Here is a 19,377-nt window from a genome sequence, read left to right on the forward strand (position 1 = left end):
CAGATTGGTGCCCTTCTTAGGTATATCAATAAATAAAATAATGTCAAAAATAATAGCATGGACCATTTATTGAGTACTTACAATGTATCAAGTGCCATGTTTTTAATACTCCTTGTTTATTCCTCAAACAACCCTATGAAGTATGTAATATTATCTCTATTTTACAAACAAGGGAACTGAAGCAAAGAGTTCAAGTAACTTGTCTGAAATCACAGAACTTTTAAGTAATGGAGACAGGATTCTGATCCTCTGATCTTAAGCATTATGCCACACTGCCTTATGAAGGCAATAGGATGTTTTACGTTTATTTTGTTGGTTATGCTCGTTGCCGTACATGAGGTAGGTGCTTATTACCTAAACTGATTCAAAGAAAGTATAATTTTTTAAATCAGAAGAATATTAAAGCAAACAGTGTAGCAGATGCTTTTCTCTAAATAGATTTATATTATTTTTTTTAAGATTTATTTTTAAGCAATCTCTATACCCAACATGGGGCTCAAACCTACAACCCCAAGATCAAGAATCACATGCTCTACCAACTGAGCCAGCCAGGTACCCCTCTAAATAGATTTAACATAAGAAACTCACATTTTACTTATTTGGTTAAAAAAAAAGGAAATCGGGGCACCTGGGTGGCTCAGTCAGTTAAGTGTCTGACTCTTGATTTCAGCTCAGGTCGAGATCTCAGGGTCATGGGATCGATGAGCCCCAAGTTGGACTCCACGCCCAGCATGGACTCTGCTCAGGATTCTCTGTCTCTGCCCCTCCCCCTACTCGTGCCTGTGCTCTCTCTCTCAATAAAGAAATAAAATCTTAAAAAAAAAAAAAGGAAAGATACTTCATATGAAAATTAGCTTGGTTTATAGAATTATATACAAAAAGAAAACAAACTTTATTTTTAACAAGTTAAGATATATTAAAATGTGTAACTATTCACACCTTCATTTTATTCATAAGGAAAAAAAGAAATTAAGTCAGGGAAATACTTATTAAACTCTGCCTCTCTTTTTTGCTTATTTTGATTCTTTATTATTTTCCTTTTGTAACAATAAAATCTATTAAAAGAGTCAGCCATGGGGTGCCTAGGTGGCTCAGTCATTAAGCGTCTGGCTCAGGTCATGATCCCAGGGTCCTAGGATCAAGCCCCGCATTAGGCTCCCTGCTGGGCAGGAAGCCTGTTTCTCCCTCTCCCACTCCCCCTGCTTGTGTCCCCTCTCTCGCTGTGTCTCTCTCTGTCAAATAAATAAATAAGATCTTTAAAAAAAAAAGATATTAAAAGAGTCAGCCACAAAACACTCCAAGGACATACACACCAATATGCTTAGTTACCAATAAGCTTCCTAAAATTGTTCATTTTATTGTTTTTGTCAAAGCCCCCTATCTTTTTTGTTAAGAAGGTCCATTATTCTGGTTTCCTTGAAGCTTTGAGGAAAGTTTGAGGTGAGTAATGATGAAACTATGAATAAAGGAAGAACAACGCAGAGGTAACAAAATTCCTTAGGGAATTTTAAGTGCACAGAGCCCTGAACTCCTTTCCTCACTATGAATCCTAGCATACCTGAGAAAGGAGGTTAAAAATACTGGAGAAGGGGATATAAATAACAGGAACCAGCTGGAAATTCACCAAGTAAAGATTCAATTATCTACTGGGAAAGGTGGTTAAGAGTACAGGCTAAGGAGGTACCTGGATGGCTCAGTCGGTTAAGTGACTGACTCCTGATTTCAGCTCAGGTCATGATCTCAGGGTCATGAGATGAAACCCCCCATCAGGCTCCATGCTCAGTGCGGAGTCTGCTGGAGATCCTCTCTCTCCCTTTCCCTCTGCCCTCCCCCTTGTTTGCTCTCTCTCTAAAAATAAAAATAAATCTTAAAAAAAAAAAAAAAGAGTACAGGCTTAGAATAAGACCGGCTGCACTGCTTACTAAAAATGTGTCTTTGGGGAAGCTATTTAACTTCTCCAAGCCTCAGTTTCCTCATCTATAAAATGGATAAAATAACAGTACTTACCTCATAATGTTGTGAAGATTTAATTAATCAATGTGTGTTAAGTGCTTAGAATATGCTTGGAACATAGTAAATACTCAACATATGTATCTATTCGTAGAGCTTTTATCCAGCAATTTTACCTCCAAGAATCTGCCCCACAGAAATAATTTAGCAAGTATGCAAAGATGTATAAATAACCTTACTCACTGAAGCATCATTGTAATGCCAAAAAATTAAGAACACCTTAAGTGTCTAACAATAATTAACTGTGGTTTGTTTATTCAATAGAATACAATGTGGCTATTAAAAATGCTATAAATTTATATATACTGACCTGGAAGGACATCACAGTATAGGGATATATGAAAAAAAGCAAGTTATAGAACAACATTATAATATGGCCACATTTTCATTGAAAAAAAGAGAAATGCATATTATTAGAAAATGCAAATAGTTCTATATTTACCTTATTTTATTTATATTATTAGAGAAATAAAAGGAGCAAAAAGAACCATGTGCTGTTAAGTAATGATCAACAGGTCATTTTAATGCCTCTTAAGTTTTTTTAAAAGAAATGAATACTTTCACAACACACAAAGACTTGGGTCTTAATAGCTACAGAAGGTGGATAGAAGCAGTAGGGTTTAAGCCATAAAAGCATTACAGTATGTTTTATGTAATCAGAGAAAATTCAATTAATCTTTTTTTCACATGGGGTAATGCCTTTAGGGGCAAGAGAGATAAATAGCACTAGCTCCTTAGGGCCACTAGATAAAGGACAATAAAGAACCCTCAGTTTACATATAATTTCCACTGGGAAAAATGGCAATTATAATTGCATAAACAGAGTAATACAAAGAAAATAAAATAGTTTGAAAGGCAGAAGAGAATAAGTAGTAGTTTTACCTAAAAACTTCAGAATAGCAGAGGTATTAAAAAGAACCCAATATAGGTACTTTAAGGAACTTATTTTACTAGGAATTAATGGAAATCATCTATGGTTAACACTTAAAAGCAAATCAAATGATAGTATATGATTATTACCTCTATACTAAAATAACCTCTGTCCACATAATCACCAAGAAAAAGGTATCGTGTATTAGCAGGTGATCCTCCTACTTCAAAAAGTTTCATCAGATCAAAAAATTGGCCATGGATGTCACCACACACTGAAACAAGAAGATTATTAGATATGAAAAAAAACCTCTGAAATAACAAATTTTACTTAAATTCTAATTTCTTTTACATAATAATGTAAATTCTATCAAGAAAGGTCTTGGGACGACGTTAGAATCTGTGAAGAGTCGTAATAGGGATGATGTGTACCCAAGTGTTCACATGTGCTCAAGATCTAAAACAAGATATAACAAAAATAATGAAATTTGTAGTCAGTGACAAAATTTTCACCTAAATTTATAAAGCTCCTCTTTAGGAAGCCAAGCATAGGTCTTAGGATTACAAAAATTATAATGGTGGCAGTAAAATCTCCATCCTAATGCAATACCTTCTACTGACTGCTATGTTGACACTGAGGTATTTGCCCCTAATAATTGAAAGCAAAGTAAATAAGAATTTGTTGAATCAAATTGAATTATGGCCAACACAACTGATGAAACCTTCACAAAAGTGTATTAGACCAACTTCTGCACTCAGGTTACTTAAGATCATGTTTATTCACTGAAAATAGGCAAACCCCCCCAAAATTACAAAAAATAAATTCAAGATAATGTCCCTGTAATATTATTTTAGTATACCATAGATTGAAGAATAAGCAGCCTTAAATCCAAGCAACTAATGGTATAATTAAAAAAATAATATCCAAAACATAAACAAGTGTACCTGTAATTGGAGCCTCTACTTCTATCATGGTTTTCTCTCTCCGAAGGATGGCAGCACCCTCATTGATAATTCTAAGTGCAATTTCTTCATCTACCCGACCTTCTTTTACTAAGTGGTTCTTCAGAACATCAACCCTGGGTATCCCATCCATATCAAATACTTCTTCAGATGTCAAGCGATGTGTTGGGGGAAAAGGTACAGCTGCAATTTTTTTAATTAATAAAAAATAAATCGCTATTAATACTGTAACATAAAAACTAATCAATGGATCTAGGTAAATAAGAGTAAAACCTGAAAAGCTGGAGTTTTTATTTCTTCTTTATTTATTGGATAGAGGTGTTAATATTTTTAAAGGGTTTTCTAAAAAGAGTAATCAAATTATACTTTTATTAATCTATATATAATAACATGTTCTTTGTTGAAAATTATTAGAGAAATGAACTACCTCAAAAATTAAAAGCTCTTTCAGGATAACTAAAGTTTTCTTTAAGCCATAACATTTTTTGGCAGAACTTGCAAATCATATTATACACTCTTCACCTTAATGGAGTACAATAAATGTAAACTTATTACCACATAAGCCTGAATAGAAAGAAATCCCAAAGATAAGGTGAACTACCATGTTTCTAAGAAAGTTAAATGCGATGTTTTCTGGCCAACTTGAAAAGAAACTTTTAGAGATATAGATAAAACAGTCAAATACTTAAACAATTTAAATTAATTTAAATGCACATATACATTTAAAAAGCATTAATAAATCATGATAATTTTGAAATACTGCTTTTTCTCCTACCTCCCATGTTTCACAAAACACTTTCATTCAAAATCTTTATGCACATCTTTGACATCAGTGTATTCCTTATCACTGGAGCCATTTCTGAGTCATCTAACACTCTTTTCAAAGGCAGATCATCTTCACTTCCATTTAAGTTGTTTGATACAGCACTTTTTGAATATACATAAAATGCTATCATTGCAAATTTATCCTAAGCCACAGTTCCAATATATATTAATTACCAACTGTACTCTTTAAAACTGATATTTGTTAAATGGAATAGAAAACTGTAAGGCCTATTTTCAATAGTATCTAGCACAATTTTGAGGTCATATACATAGAAAAAATTACTATATATCTGTTAAAATTAGATTCCTTTTTCTCTGACAACGTTCAAAATCAGTTTGAAGTAGTTTTAGGCTCTTTACCAAACAGTACTTTGTTTTTCAAAATAAAGAAAGCAATAGAGAAATTTATAATAAGAGTCTATATATAGACTCAAATTAAGGCAGCTCTTTTATGAAATAAAAATTGTTTTAGAAAAAACTCACTTTATATTCAGGCACACAGTATATAGTATTTTTTGATGTTTCAGAATCATCATTGTAATGATCAATTATTATATAGAAGCCTGGAAATGTATAGGACCAACTGATTCTTCACATTTCAACTTAAACAAAAAAACTAAAAACAGGAGCCTGGGTTAGAATTAGATCAATGACCTGAGAAAGAATAATAAATAACCATGTTCTATTTTACCAGGAAAACAAATTAGGAAGAACTCAATACTTTAGAAGTGAGATGAGAACTAAGGCAGAAGGATGTCAACCAATTCTAAAAGGCTTTGAAATCGCCAATCCCTCTTGCTTTCCTTGACACTTAGTAAAATAAAATTTGAACTTCCTTATCTTCTCTTCATTAGAACATATTAATTCCCACTACTTTTCACTTTTAGAACAAAGCATTAAAATACATTTTGTCCCCCCAAATATATTGTCTAGATTCTAATAAAAAAAAAAAAACCTCCGTTAAAGTATGTTTTTCTCTAGTTAAAGATTAAACAAATCAAATTTGCCCCATCAGTAAACCAACTGTTTAAAAACTACAGATTTTAATAACTGATTACTAAATAAATCACAAGTTACTTTGGGACATTATAAAAATGAAAAGTTTAAATATCTCTTAAATACAAACTTTTGAGATTAAGATGGAATGATATCTTTCTCATCAGGCCAAGAGAATTTTTTTTATCACTCTACTTAGGAAAACAGATACTGTTTAAGAGGCTGCATTCAAGATTATGTACACTTTTTAACAATCAAGAACATAATTCCACTACTGGCTGAATTCTATTCACAATACACAACTTCCTAAAAACCCAACTGGGAGACCATTCCCCATCCCCTCAACTCAATCAGTCACCCGTGTTACTGCATGTTTTCATGCATATTGTGAATGTTCCACTGCAATTCACACTGAGGTACTGCCCCCTCTTTAACCAACTGCCAGAATGTCTTTATTCATCTGAAAAAAAGTATACATTGCCTTCATGCTCATGGGTAAGTCATCTACAGACCTATGCTTTTCCACTTCTTTTTCAACTCAAGACTTGCTTTTTTTTTTAAAGATTTTATTTATTTATTTGACAGAGAGAGACACAGCGAGAGAGGGAACACAAGCAGGGGGAGTGGGAGAGGGAGAAGCAGGCTTCTGGCAGAGCAGGGAGCCCGATGAGGGGCTCAATCCCAGGACCCTGGGATCATGACCTGAGCCGAAGGCAGATGCTTAACAACTGAGCCACCCATGTGCCCCAAGGCTTGCTTTTTTTTTTTTTTTTAAGATTTTATTTATCCATTTGAGAGAGACAGCACGAGCAGTGGCCGGGGGTGGGGGGGGGAGGGCAGGAGAGGGAGAAGCAGACTCCCCACTGAGCAGGGAGCCCTGAGATCATGACCTCAGGCGAAGGCAGACAGGCACCCCAAGGCATGCTTTTACATTTCAAGACTAGCTGGGATACATTTTAAGGAATGGACACAGGTGGAAGGGTGAAGAAATACCACTATAAATGAAAGCAGATGAAAATGACAGAAGATCAGTGTTTTTCTAACAACACAACACTGAAAGTAGAAAATGTAGTTTCCAAAGAGTACATTTTAATATGTCAGTACATAAGAAAAGGCATGCGGAAAGATATAAGAGGAAAAAGACATGTCCTCTTTGGAGGTAGGAGAAACGAGCTGTGGCAGGTGATCTGACCAGGCAAAAGAAAGCCAACCAAACAGAATTTAGCCTAATGGGGGTTAATTATTGACCTTGCTGGTCAAGAGAGTTGAAAGTTTTTTCATCAAAAATTAATATTCTCAACTACTACTTTGTTTTGCAATTCCTAAGGCATTTTAAAGTATTCCCATCTATTTTCAGGCTTTTAAATGGTTTTTCTTTTTATTTCTAATTCATCTTCAGACAATTATTCCTGCTTTTCTAGGATTTTCTTCCTGTTTTTTTATTTTCATTTTTTAAGATTTCATTTATTTTTGCGTGTGCGTGCACGAGCGCACGAGAGAGAGAGAGAGAGAGAACACATGTGTGCGCACACGGGGGGGGGGGGGGCAGAGGGAGAAGAAGACTCCCCGCTGAGTAGGGAGCCCAATGCAAGATTCAATCCCATGACCCTGGGATCATGACCTGAGCGGAAGGTAGACACTTAACGGAGACACCCAGGCGCCCTCTCCTTATTTTCAGACTATTTTTCCTACTCTTTTATATTTGTGATAGGGAAAAAGCAAAACATAAATATATGTAAATGTAATGTAAATGGTCAATAACTGAAGTGGCTAAAAAGGAGGATTAGCTGGAATAAGCCAAAGAGCTACAAAATAATCTCAAATCACCAAGTTTCCAACACTGGAAAACTTGATTGGTAGTATTCATTTTGACCAAACTGTTCTGTTGGAAAATTTCCTTTAACCCAAATTTTGGCATGAAGCACATATCTGTAATCAGTAACATTCACAAGTTAATTTCATCCAGATTTAATGTAAAGTGGCTAAAAAAAAAAGTCTGAAGCAAGTTTTAATTTAGGCAATTGGAAAAATAAACCAGGGATACATATTGATCAGGGATGGGGGAAGGGCACAGATATTACTTTTTCCACTACTGGGTAAGGAATCCTAGAAATTAACTAAACATGTTCCCTAACTCTAAGCAAAGGCTACAAATTATTAGCCCCATGAGGTGTCCAACACAGACTGGAGTGCCTGCAGCCTATGCCAACCGAACAACTTTACTATAAAGTTATCGTTCAGAAGCCTGGGCCTCTCATCATTACCATTATTGGCAACTATCCAAATAAAGTCCCTCCTGTCATCTATGTTTCTGAATTTTTCTCTGTATTTCTTTTATACCATGTTATCTCTGGCAGTTCTCCTCCCTCTCAATCCTTTTCATTTTGAATTCCCCTTATACATTGTTTAACTCACCCCTCTCCCTCTAATACACACACACACACCCTCTTCAGATCTTCCTGTAATGCTATCATCTCTCTAGCTTAATTAAATCTTAGTTACCCTGAAGGACAGCACTTTTCAAACACTTTTTTCAAAATGGAGGCTGCACATTTTTCCACACTCCACTACTCTCACCAGAGAAGGCTTTGGTCTTAGTGCAGCTCCACATTACCACTTCCAATTCCATCACTCCAATGAAGAAAAAAATATCTTCTCCTTTGAGGTTCATGCCTTCCAGCTAATTTATCCTTGTCCCTGCCATCTACTAAACTTCTAGTCATCTCTCACATGCAACCCCGGTTCCTGGCTTGCAGGCCTTCTCCATTCAATCCCATTATCAATGTCCATGTGGGATTATCTATGTAAAACCTAAGAACTGAGATGTTCTTCAATTCCTCAGCCTTGGCCATAATTCCTGCTCTGCCTCTGAAATTCTGAACCCCAATTTCTCACTCCATGATTAAAACCTCCTATCCTTCCAGTTCCACTCCCATTACTCCATCTGTTCTTCAATTTATTGAGAAACTGGAGGGGTGCCTGGGTGGCTCAGTCCGTTAAGCGACTCTTGATTTCAGCTCAGATCATAATCTTAGGGTCCTGAAATTGAACCCCATGTTGGGTTCCGAGCTCAGCAGAGTCTGCTTATCCCTCTCCCTCTGCTCCTACCCTCACTCACTCTCTCCCTCTCAAATAAATAAATAAAATCTTAAAAAAGAAAAGAAAAAGAAACTGGACAGCCCCTCCTTATCAACCCCCTTCTGGAAACTGGACAGCCCCTCTTTATCAACTCCCTTCTGGATACCTTTGCTTCTTACAATTTTAAAGGTATTCCATCATCCACCCACTTTTTAAACAACATCCTAAATTGTTTTGCCCTTTTGTCCTATTCTACCTATAAGGGAAAACTGCAATTCGTGGATGAGTTGGCTTCTAAACTTGGGTGCTTAGTATAAAGTCATCAAAACAGCCCAGTGCTACTACAAATTCACAGTCTTCAACTTAGTCATATGCATTTCTCAGCAATCTTATTAAACATTCTCTCTCCCATGCTCCTCAGTGGAGATTTCAAATGGTCCCCTCTTTCTTGAACCCTTCATTCAACTTTATCTCTTACTCAGTTACCAACTTTGTATCCAATTTCAGAGAAAATCAAGGCCTTCAGACCAAACTTCACTTTCTTGCTCCTCTCCATCCACATCTACACCAGTATGCATCTTTAAATTTCTCCCCATCTCAGGGAAGAGGTATTCCTCTTGTCCTTTACTAAACATTCTGTTTGGGTCCTGCATCCCACTCCTCCAACCTCTTAACTTCAAATCACCCTCCCCACCCCTCCCATGGTCCTATGGTTTCCTATGCCTCTCCACTGGGTCTTTCCTTTGAGCATATGAACATACTTACACATCTTTAAGATCTTAAAAATCCAAACAAGTAACTCTCCCTTACTCCTCATCCCTGTTTCTGCCATATATATCCTTTTTGACAACTAAGCTTTTTGAAAGGGTTATTCAAATCTACAATGGGTATCTTCATTTTCTCACTTTTTGTCTATTTTCCTCAATCCATATTTATCTGGCTTCAGCTCTATTCCTCCACCTGTAACTCTCTCCTCTCTTGGGTTCTTGAAATCACTCACCTGGTTTTTCTCGTACTTCTCTGGTCACAACTGATTTGTCTATTTCATGGACTTCTAGTCTTTTTCCTGATCCTAAATGTCAGTATGTCCTACGATTCTGTCCTTGGCCCTCCTATCACACTCCTCTGAACTAGTGATCTCATCCATAACCTCAGTTTCAACTAAAATCTACATTTTGAGGACCCTCAAATAGATTGCTTAGTCTAGATCCCTCCCCTAAACTCAAGATTCCTTGTAAACTATTAAGTATCTGTATTTCTATGTTCCATACATACCTCAAACTTAGTATGTCCAGAATTTAGGGTATGATTTTTCCCTCTAAACCATTACCAATACTTACCCATCTAGGAATTATCCTAGAATTCCCTTTATTCCTCACCCTACATGGCCAATAAGTCCTAAATAATTCTCTGATCTGTTTCTGTTCCTCTGGTCCTGAGACACTAAGGACTTTTTTTTTTCCTAGAATTACACAATCTTTTCAATTTTGCCTACTCTACAATACTCAGTATATACTCTTTCTAAAATTCAAATCTCAACCTTCTCTTGTTTCAGGACTAGCTTTATTATACAAAATCCCAATTCTTTATTTTCACATGGCATGCAAGATCCCTTGTGATCTGAACCTTGCCTACATTTCCAACCCTCATCTTCTGTCACTACCTCACATTCCAGATACTTTCTACACTCCAGATACTTTATTTTCATTTTTAAAATTACATATTACTTTTTAAAAATCTCTGTACTTTTTCATGACCTACTGTTTAGGGGTACACTATTCCCATCTTTTACCTTCTTGTCCTTAAACCTCATTTCAGTGTTCCGATTCTTGAAAACTTTTCCTCATGTTCCCAGACTAAATAAATGGTGTGCCTTCCTTTGTGGTCCTATATCATAGCATATAATCCACACCTATATCATGGCACTTACTAATTGCACTGTAAATATGTCTCCCCCATGTGCTTATAAACTCTTTGAAGGGAGGGAGCTATGTCTTTCATCACTACATACCTGGTGATTAGAACATTGCTACTAATCAATGTTTACTGAATTAATGATATAGTTTACAAAATACTTTTATATCTTGACACTAATTTATATAGCAATGACAATATATTTATACTGCTTTATTTGCAGTTTACAAAGTATGTACTTTCACATATATAAACCTGTACGATTCTCAGAGACATCTGGAAGTTTGGTAGGGCAGGTTTTATCCCTTCACAATTGGGATAAGAGGTTCAGAGAACTTAAATGGCTTTCTCAAGGTGTTTCTTTTCTTTCTTTTTTTTTTTTCTCAAGGTGTTTCAACTAGTAAGGGGTAGAACCATGGTTGAAATTGAGGTCTTCAGAATGCTACTCCAATACAATCTGTCTTATACGAACAAAATGACAATGCTCTTCTGGTCAAAGAGTCATCAAAAGTTTCCTCATGAAAATGGGTATAACCCGCTCCAGTGCCAGGACTAGAAGCATGCATTGGCCACATGCTCTAAAAAAAGATTCAATAAATCCTACAGTACAGTCTTCAAAATTTCAAAGTACCCCTTGGGTTCTTTTTAATCTGTGATGGTTATTTGAATATAGTACCTTTCCCTCAAAATTGGTTCCCCTTCCTGTCTTATTTGTGACATGGTTATCACCACTCTGTCACTGGAATCTGAAATTTTGGTGTCATTGTTCTCTTCCAAGACTCCAAGTCCTACTGATTCTTCAAATTCTCTTTTCTTACATCTCCATTGCTGCAGTGCTAGTTCAAGTTCTTATCACTTTGTGTACTAAAAAAATCTAACTAAGCTCTACTTTTCCTCCGCCTTGATGTACAAAACACTGTTAGATTAACCTGCTCAAAAATTTGGGGTTGTTTCTTAAGAAATAAAGAATAAAGGGGGGGGAAGCCTCAAACTTATTTCTAAGATCCTTCCCTATTTGACCATTCTAGTCTTTTACACATCATTCCAATCTTTGCCTCTAACTACAACTGCTCAATTTAATCAATCCCTAAAGCAAAATTAATCTGATTGTTTCCTTAAAAAGTTTTGCTCTTCTACTTGTTCCCACACCCAATCACTGATCCAGTATCTCTTTTTTTTTTGAATTAGAGAGAGCGCGCGGGGAGCAGCAGAAGGAGAGGGAGAAGCAGGCTCCCCGCTGAGCAGGGAGCCCAGTGCGGGGCTCAATCCCAGGACCCCGGGATCATGACCCAAGCCGAAGGCAGACACCTAACCAACTAAGCCACCCAGGCACCCCAATATATCTACTTCTAAAATTATTCAGAATTTGCATCATATCTGGTTTCTCTCTTTCCCTTAATGCATGCCTTGGTCATTGACTGCTTTGGTCCTAAGATGCTGAATAAGGACTTTTTCCCCCTAGAATTACTACAATCATTTCAATTTTGCCCATGCTATAACACTCAGAATTCTCTTTCTAAAATTCAATAATTAATCTCTGACACGTGATTTAAGCCTCTCCCCCTCCTAATATTTTGTTCTACACAACACCAAGTTACCTTTCAAAAACCAAGATAGTGGATCACTCTCCTATTTTAAAACCCTCAATAATAATGATGATGGCTACCACTGGTTAATTTAAGAGATAAGGTTAATATAACCTAGGAAATAAAGAAAATATATCAAATGCAAAGGACAGTCACAGTGTGCATACTAAAATGAACATATACACAATATAGACAATGCCCTCTAAGTGATAAAGGTGGATTCTTATATCAAGACTAACAGATTCAATAATCTCAAGAAACAATCATGTGCCAGGCCATCCACTGAGGTACATACTTTACATGGACTATCTCCATTAATCCTTCAAAAACCACATAATAATACTTTATTAATTCTATTTTACAGATGAGAACATTGAAGCTTGGTGACATCAAGTACCTTGTCCACAGTGAAAAGGTTATTAAGGTAACCTAGGATTCAAACCCAGGCAACTGGACTCCAAAGCCTCTTAATCATCCAGAGGTTACACTGCTTACTAGCTTAAGTTTCAGCTCCTCAATTTAGTGTACAAAAAATGGTTTCTAACATCATCTCCTGCCACTCATAGCCAAGCAGTTACACACTACTTTCTCACATTTTCAAGTTTTTTTTTTTCAAACTCCACGTCTTTCTGCTGCTGTTTCCTCTATTCCAGTCCTACCTTCTATCTGGAAAAATTCTACTCATCCTTCAAGGCCCACCTCAAAACATAATCCTCTCATTGATGATTTTTCTCCAAATAAGAGAGTTAACTCCTTCTTTACAGCCCCAACAGCACTTTGTACATACCTTGTAATATTATTTATTTGCAATAATGTCTCCCCCACTAGACTGCCAGCACTCCAAGAGAATCTTACTTAATTATACTAATCCAATTCTGTATCTTCAATGCCTATTATGCTTTGGTACAAAGCAAGTACTCAATAAATGTTGCACAAATAAATGGTCCCAATCCTCTGCCTGTTTAAATCCTACCCTTCCTTCAAGGCCTCCTTCTTCCTTGTATAAACCCTTGTTAGACTGACCATTCCAGTCCAGAGTCATCACTACCTCCTTTGAACTCAAACAAGTCACTTATCTGGCAATTATTAATTGCACCCATCCTTATGACATATACAAATAACTTTTCATGAGTACTTATTTCTCCAAGGACCAAGACTATTCTTCATTTTTTTTATATTTGTCTCCCTACAGTTTTTAGCATACAGCAGGCATTTAATAAATATTTACTATTTGATTACTTTGATGTTCCAAAATAAATTTTACATAACATCCAAGGATGCCCAACTATCTTCAGCTAATTTTATCTGTGTATAAATAAACATTTTTATGATAAAATGAAGTCATATGATTGGTACTAAAATACACCCCATTTAATAAAACAAGATTCTTGGGGCGCCTGGGTGGCTCAGTCGTTAAGCGTCTGCCTTCGGCTTAGGTCATGATCCCAGGGTCCTGGGATCGAGTCCCACATCGGGTTCCCTCCTCGGCGGGAAGCCTGCTCTCCCTCTCCCACTCCCGCTGCTTGTGTTCCTGCTCTCGCTATCTCTGTCTCTGTCAAATAAATAAATAAAATCTTAAAAAAATAAAAAAAAGTAAAAAAAATAAAACAAGATTCTTTTCATCAAACTTTTCCTTACAACTCTTGCTAACTCATTCAATAACTCTGGAACCTAAAGCTTTTGCCTTACTACTAAGCAGCTATATTTCTTCCTTGGCATTTTTCTTCTAAGATGACTTGTTACCACAATGTTCTCTCTCCTTCCCTTCCTCTCTCCCTCCCTCCATCTCTTTCTGTCTCTGTCTCTCTCATACACACACACTCACAGACACTATTTTCTCTGTTCCTTTGCTTTCTCTAGGACACATGGTACTGAAGATTTATTTTAGAATGTTTAACAATTTAATGGGGGTGGGAGGAAAAAGAAAAATCATTTTCAAGAGTTATCTTTTAGATAGGTAAGTCCACAAAATACATTTAGTAAACAAAAATTAAAATGCAAGTTGCTTTAAAACATGATGAAATAGAACTAGCGAGAAACAATGAAGTAGCCATGTGACCCAAAGACCTATGTGGGTCATCTAGCAATCTGTAATGAAAATAAGCAATCCTAATAAAGCTAGGTACTAGAAAATACTTGAGCCAAATGACCTCAGACTTATAAGCAGGGCAGCTAGCAAAAGAACCGAAATGAATCGTGAAGCTGCCTATCAGAAATATATTAGCTTAAAAAACTTAACACTCACACACACACACTTCAGCATTTTGGTTCAATCTGAAAGTCTGATAATTTAAGAGATGCCCTCTTAAATTTGGTTCAATCTGAAAGTCTGATAATTTAAGAGATGCCCTCTTAAATTAATATAACCTAGGAAATAAAGAAAATATATTGAATGCAAAGGAAAGTCACAGTATACATACTAAAATGAACATATACACAATACAGACAATGCCCTCTAAGTGATAAAGGTGGATTCTTTTACCAAGACTAGCAGATTCAATAATCTCAAGAGACAATTGAGGTTTACAAATCTGGGACCTCATCTACATAGCAAAAAGTACATTTTTAAAATATCCGGAAATAAAAGGTAGGGTAGTATCTGGATAATTCAGGTTGAGTAAATTGGGGGGTGGGGGGGTGAGGAGAACAATACGCATAAACTCAGGGTTTTATGTTGTAATTACCCATACCAATTTTGCTGATGTGGCAGTAAGGCACTCATGCAGATACAATTAGCCATTTTTCCTAGTTTGTTTCCATTTTCTTATTTCCAACTTATCTTAGCTGAAGAATAGAAAAATGCTTAACAGAAAATGGTTAAGAGGGCATACTATCTCACCTAAACCACTGGGCTACAGTAACTTTCAAACAGAAGAATTTGACCTGAGCCAGCAGCAGCTGGAGTAGGCTCAGAAATGAAATTGCTGGGGAGCCTGGGTGGCTCTGCCTTCTGCTCAGGTCATGATCCTGGGGTCCTGGGATCAAGCCAGCTTCAGATTCCACGCTTGGCAGGGAGTCTGTTCATCCCCTTCCTTCTGTCCCTACCCCCACCCCCAATGCTCTCTTGCTCTCTAATAAATAAAATCTTAAAAAAAAAAAAATGAAATTGCTTTAACTAGCTAGGAAACCTAATCGCCCATAATCAGCGATATGGAATCACCATTAATAATTTTAATAATTTCGGGGCGCCTGGGTGGCTCAGTCGTTAAGCGTCTGCCTCCGGCTCAGGTCATGGTCCCAGGGTCCTGGGATCGAGCCCCGCATCGGGCTCCCTGCTCCGCGGGAAGCCTGTTTCTCCCTCTCCCTCTCCCTCTCCCCCTGCTTGATCCTGCTCTCACTGTGTCTCTCTCTGTCAAATAAATAAATAAAATCTTTAAAAAAAAATTTTTTTAATAATTTCAGTGAAAAGCTATTTAAATTGATACATGAATCACCTACAGTATTCCAAGATCTCAAACTTCATATGAAGTGAACTTTAGGCACATGATATTAAACACAGAAAGATTTATAGCCCTTGCGAAACTGTCATGACCATAAAACATAGCCTTCCTGACTAAAAGTGTAAGAGTATAAAATTTAGAAACTATAAGGAAAGGTTCAGGGAGTAGAAGACTACTTGTATTCAATGCCAACAATGGTCTCCATGATATTACTACTATGAAATGATACAGATGCAAAACTAGCACATACTAAACTTTTAAGAAATCTGGATTTTAACAAATTGAACTAGCACTGTGGCCATATATGTTCTGACAAGGGTGTTCTCTATCATCAAATATAACATTATGGTACAATTATTGAAAGAAGGCAGGCAAGAAGCCTGAAGATGAAATCCAAAAGTGGATTTCTGTATGAAAGGTGAATTTCCCAGTAATTTCTGTGGAGGCCAGAGCAGAGACTCCATGAGCAGTGCAAACCAGTCTGTTGCCACCATCTCTAAACATGTGATCCATATCAGGCATTCCAGCTGCTAACAAATTCCATAAAGAAATGAAAGTTGTTTTGGTGAAAAATATGCTACTAAGCACACGAGATCTTATACCTATGAGCTCTATTTAACTATAATTTTCTACACCAACAAGCTCCTTTCCTATTTAATCAAATGACTTTTATTCAGTATCAGTAACTTTCAAATGTGACCATCCTGGATTCACAACTCACCCCTAAGGAATAATGCCTTTATGTTTGGAATCTTATTTTTACTGTTATTAAAGCAGTACAGTAGAGGAAAACATTATCATATGTATGACAAAAAACAGTAAGATTCACAAGCATAAGGATAGCACAAACTCATTGCTCGGGAATGTGACTGGTTGTCCTAACAGTACAATGAAAAGTGCCCAGGGGAATGGACAAACAACACAGATATATAGTCAGAAAATGAAGCAGCAGCCCATGTCTCTGTTCCCAACCCCCACAGAAGTCCAGGATTTCCTGTCAGGACAACCAATCTGAACTACCAATTTTTTTTTTTTCTTCTTTTCTTTTTATAAAGATTTCTCGGGACAAGAATTCCATAAACCCTTTATTCAGCTCATTCCAATGCCTGGCCCAACTGGATATACTACTAACTTTTAAAAACTGTCTACACAAGCCTGGATACAAATCAGTGTTGTTATTAAAGAAGGCTCAAATTGAAAAATTAAAATTAAAAAAAAACACAAAGGAAAAAGGTTTTCTTGTTTTTAAATATTTTAATGGAAACATATCTGGTCAAATTTCAAAAACTGGACTAACAGTGTTTAAACATTGTGCCAGTATATTTGAGAAGCTGAATGAAAATAAATAAGTAAAAGAAGTATCTAGCCTTCCAAAATAAACGTAACACAACAAAGAAAACTTTATTCTAAAATGATGTCAATTTATTGACCAAGCTACACAGTAAAGAAAAATCATTTCAGATTGTTTTTCACCTCCACAGCGGTGTTTGAAGTTGATGGGCTCTCCCAGAGAGCATGGAAATCTTAAGCAACAATTTGCCCTCAATATCTCTATTTTAAATTAATCTGCTTATCTGTTGTCGGTAAACATACATAAATTCTGCCCCAGCTGAGAAATATTTTATGTTTTCTTCTATGGGTGTTTGTTCGCAAGGTGAGGGGTAACCCCTTTTGGCCTTTATACCAGTGTTGACCGGTTTTCTAAGTAAATGCTTCTTCCTATCCACAAGGCGCTTTTTTTCCTTTCATGCTGCCTTTTCCCCATCTATTCTGCACTTAAAGCCGGGGCCCCCAAATCCTGCTTCGTCTCTTCACCCTTGTCCAATCCCACATGGTTCCCCCAGGTTCCGCGTGGAGTGACACCTGAGGGCCAAGCGCGAACCCCTGCGGCTGGCGCTAACTAGGCGCGAATCGGGCTGACGGCTGTCACTGGGGAGCAGGCGTGGGCCAAAGGCGAGGTGATTTCTGACTGCTCATCGCCCGGCCCCGCGTGGCTGAAGGTCTCCAAGCCCCTCGGTCCGCCCAGGCAAGCCAGGCATGCAGCTGTCGCGGGGCAGGAAGCTAATCGCGGCCTCTGGGACGCTTTGACAGGCCCAGGAGAAAAAGAAAAGGGCTCACTGCGGCTAGGAGACTCACCCCTACGGCTAGGAGACCTCAAGAGCGAAACGCCCGCCTCGGGCCTGAAAGCGGGCGAGAGACGGCGGAATCGCCGCTACCGACTCAGCCCAGCCCAGCAGGGGCCCGCCCAGGGGCCACTCCCCAAGGGAGGCAGCCAGTCACTCGCCCGCCCTTCCGGGGCCGCTCCGGAGGGGACGGTCTCCCGCCCGCCCTCACACACAGCTCCTCAGGCCAGGCCCCCAGGGCTTCGTCCACCTCTCACCTTTGACGACGCGGTCAGCCCCCGGAGGGGGCGGCGGGGGCGGGGGTGGGGGCGGTGCAGCCCGGGCCGGCTCCGGGGCGGCCATGCTGGGCCCGGGGCTCGGCTAGGCGCTGGGCCGGGCGGGGCTGGGGGCGGGGGCGGCGGCTACCAGAGCCAAGCGGCGGCGCCGCCGGGGAACATGGCGGACCCTCTTTCCCTACAGAGGGGCTAAGACCGGCATGCACCGCGCTTTGCGGGGGCGGGGGCGGGGCAGACTCTAGGGACCTGGGCAAAATTACTGAGGCTGGGAGAGAAACAGGACAAGGCCAAGGGATCAGGTTAAAATTCTGGGCCCGCAGAAACAGTAGAGAGTGAAGAGGGAGGGTTATCTATTGCTAATAGCGGCAGTGAGTGAGTGCGAGGAAACATGACACTGGTTCTCATGGAACTCCCAGTACGATGGGGAGACTTAAACCTCAGAATATACTAATAGAGAAAAAAATGTATAACAATTTGACTACCAAATCTGGGTACTTTGGTTGGTAACGGCAGGAAAATAGACGAGGCATTTTAGGTTCTAGAGAGAAGTGACTGTTCAAAATGGAGTTGGAGAAGCTGGCCCTTATGTTTAGAGCCTGTAACCCTGTACCCTGAAGGTACAGGGTTAAAACAGGTAGAGCAGAATAGGCTCCAAGGCTTAAGAATCAAAGCAGGTAAGGGGAAAGGAAGGGATGACACCAAGAGATGTCCAAAGTCTACAGAATTCACCTGAAAAAGACACAGCCTCCCTCTTGACCCATTAAGAAAATAGAGATTTAGAAGGCAGAGGAGTATATAGAGAACTGGAAATTGGAAATTCGTTTCTCATAAGCGATACTACATATTGTACTTCTGTGCACATACAGAATCTGAGCCCAGGTGACTTACGGAAACTTTATGGGGATGGACCTTCATGGGAAAGGGGATAGTGGGACAAGGACTGATTGTTCAATCAATAATTATTAGAAGGTGGGGCGCCTGGGTGGCTCAGTCGGTTAAGCGACTGCCTTCAGCTCAGGTCATGATCCTGGAGTCCCTGAATCGAGTCCCGCATCGGGCTCCCTGCTCAGCGGGGAGTCTGCTTCTCCGTCTGACCCTCCCGACCCTCCCCCCCTCTCATGTGCTCTCTCTCAAATAAATAAACAAAATCTTTAAAAAATAATTATTATTATTAGAAGGTGTGTGTATGACAGTAAGAGATGTACTGAATCATGGACAGAGACCAGTGTATCCACTAAGATCTATGTCTTGATGGCACAGGATCTAAGTAGGGGTAGAAATTCCTGCCCATCCTCCT

The 19,377-nt window shown here is 38.5% G+C and overlaps 1 protein-coding gene across 7 annotated transcripts in view; it reads right to left on the bottom strand.

The window, feature by feature from the left end:
• Positions 1-18,166, bottom strand: part of PPP3CB (protein phosphatase 3 catalytic subunit beta) — a 53,452-nt gene extending 35,286 nt beyond the window's left edge. For 4 of the 7 annotated variants that reach the window (XM_035021612.1, XM_035021602.1, XM_035021594.1 and 1 more), the window contains exons 1-3: positions 18,063-18,165; positions 3,826-4,026; positions 3,031-3,155 (exon numbers count right to left, since the gene is read on the bottom strand). In XM_035021612.1, coding sequence (XP_034877503.1) covers positions 3,031-3,155; positions 3,826-4,026; positions 18,063-18,147 — 411 coding nt within the window. In that variant the 5' untranslated portion in view covers positions 18,148-18,165. Of the gene's footprint in view, positions 1-3,030; positions 3,156-3,825; positions 4,027-18,062 lie in introns of all 7 variants that reach the window. The other 3 variants (XM_035021639.1, XM_035021631.1, XM_035021621.1) reach the window with 1 other exon arrangement.
• Positions 18,167-19,377: the final 1,211 nt, after the last annotated feature.

This window comes from Mirounga leonina, unplaced genomic scaffold (assembly GCF_011800145.1).
Source record: "Mirounga leonina isolate KUSES-001 unplaced genomic scaffold, KU_Mleo_1.0 Mir_114, whole genome shotgun sequence".
Classification (NCBI taxonomy): Eukaryota; Metazoa; Chordata; class Mammalia; order Carnivora; family Phocidae; genus Mirounga; species Mirounga leonina.